The sequence below is a fragment of the Myotis lucifugus genome, unplaced genomic scaffold (assembly GCF_000147115.1).
Source record: "Myotis lucifugus unplaced genomic scaffold, Myoluc2.0 scaffold_552, whole genome shotgun sequence".
Taxonomy (NCBI): domain Eukaryota; kingdom Metazoa; phylum Chordata; class Mammalia; order Chiroptera; family Vespertilionidae; genus Myotis; species Myotis lucifugus.
Window position 1 is genome coordinate 471,760 of NW_005871600.1, and position 1,585 is coordinate 473,344.

At 49.1% G+C, this 1,585-nt stretch overlaps 1 protein-coding gene across 1 annotated transcript in view; it reads left to right on the forward strand.

Moving 5' to 3' along the window:
* LOC111822969 (carbonyl reductase [NADPH] 1-like) overlaps positions 1-829 on the forward strand; it is a 3,841-nt gene extending 3,012 nt beyond the window's left edge. The window contains exon 3 of the mRNA XM_006104187.3: positions 262-829. Within this exon, the coding sequence (XP_006104249.1) occupies positions 262-698 (437 nt within the window). The 3' untranslated portion in view covers positions 699-829. The remainder of the gene's footprint in view (positions 1-261) is intronic.
* The last annotated feature ends 756 nt before the right edge of the window (positions 830-1,585 follow it).

The window sequence follows — 1,585 nt, forward strand, 5'->3', positions numbered from 1 at the left end:
TTCTTATCTATCTCCCTTCCTTCTCTAAAATCAATAAAAATATTATTTTTAAAAAAACATTTCTCTGATATCCTCTGAGACTTGCTGGGTATGACAGGCTTCTAGGCTATCTCCGGCCTTCATCATACAGGCAGTCTTCCTCAGTGCTCATGGCACACTGGAAATTTCTCAGATGGAAATTCCTGGTCCAGAATTCCAGCAGATTTGGCGCCCGTATGCTCCTGCCTGCCTTTCTACATAACAACCTCCTTTGCATTTCAGGCAGAGTGGTGAATGTGTCCAGCATGGAGAGTCTCAGAGCTCTGAAAAACTGCAGCCCGGAGCTGCAGCAGAAGTTCAGAAGCGACACCATCAGCGAGGAGGAGCTGGTGGGGCTTATGAACAAGTTCGTGGAAGATGCACGAAACGGGGTGTACCAGAGGGAGGGCTGGCCCAACAGGACCTACGGAGTCACGAAAATCGGCGTCACCGTCCTGTCCCGGATCCACGCCAGGAACCTGAGTGCGCACAGGAGCGGGGACAAGATCCTCCTGAATGCCTGCTGCCCAGGGTGGGTGAGAACCGACCTGACTGGACCCGAAGCCCCCAAAAGCCCAGAAGAGGGAGCGGAGACCCCTGTGTTCCTGGCCCTTTTGCCCTCAGACGCTGAGGGGCCTCACGGACAGTTTCTTTTTGAAAAAAAAGTTGAACAATGGTGAGCTCCCCTCACAGCGCCCTCCGTGGGCCGCATTGTGCTATCTGTCCTGAACTGACCAAAAGGACATGCACACGGTCACATCATTTCTATCCAAATATATGTATTGTTCACGTGAAAAACGTTCAAACCTGTAAACAATTTTTGGGAGATAATGCTCTGGAGAATGGCGGTTTTGCACTTGTTTCATACATTACAATCAAAAGAGGAGACGTAAGTGCTATAGGGTTCTTGGGCCCGTGACTAGGTGACTTGGGCTGTGAAAGAATTCACAACTGTGAGAAGAGATAGATACAGAGAGAGAGTTTATTTCACTTCCCAGAGGGAAAGCCCCAGTTCATTGCTAACCAATGCAAGGGCAAAGAACAACAAAACTCTTTTCAAGCCTGGGACAGGGACGGGAGGGGCATCTGGGGGCTGCTGCTGTTGCTAGGTGCAATGGAGCCGACAGCAAGGGGATGTCTGTTATTTCCTCAGGAGATAGTCCAGGCAGAAGTCCTAGGCAGGTGTCTTATCCTGAGTGGTAAACCAGCGGGGAGGAAGTCACTTATCTTGTCTGTAAGTTTGAACAGAGGGACTGTTTGAACCAGAGGAGCTAACAGCCTTGGGATTTAATTATCAGGTGCTTCTCATAAATTGTGGAAGGCTACAGCAAAGAAAAAGAAAGGCCCTTTTTCCATCCTAACAAGTGGGTTCCATGAAATCCATTGGCGATAGATTAGGGAGGCAGGAGAAAGCAAAGTGGGGGTGAGGGGAGGGGGAGGAGGCCACTGGGATTGGATAAAAAGTAAAGTGATAGACACATACTGCCTTTACTGAGGTGGCTGCAGGAGAGTTAACTGTCAGTAAGTAACTCAATTATAATGAGGGGATTTGTGGCCTCCACAAACC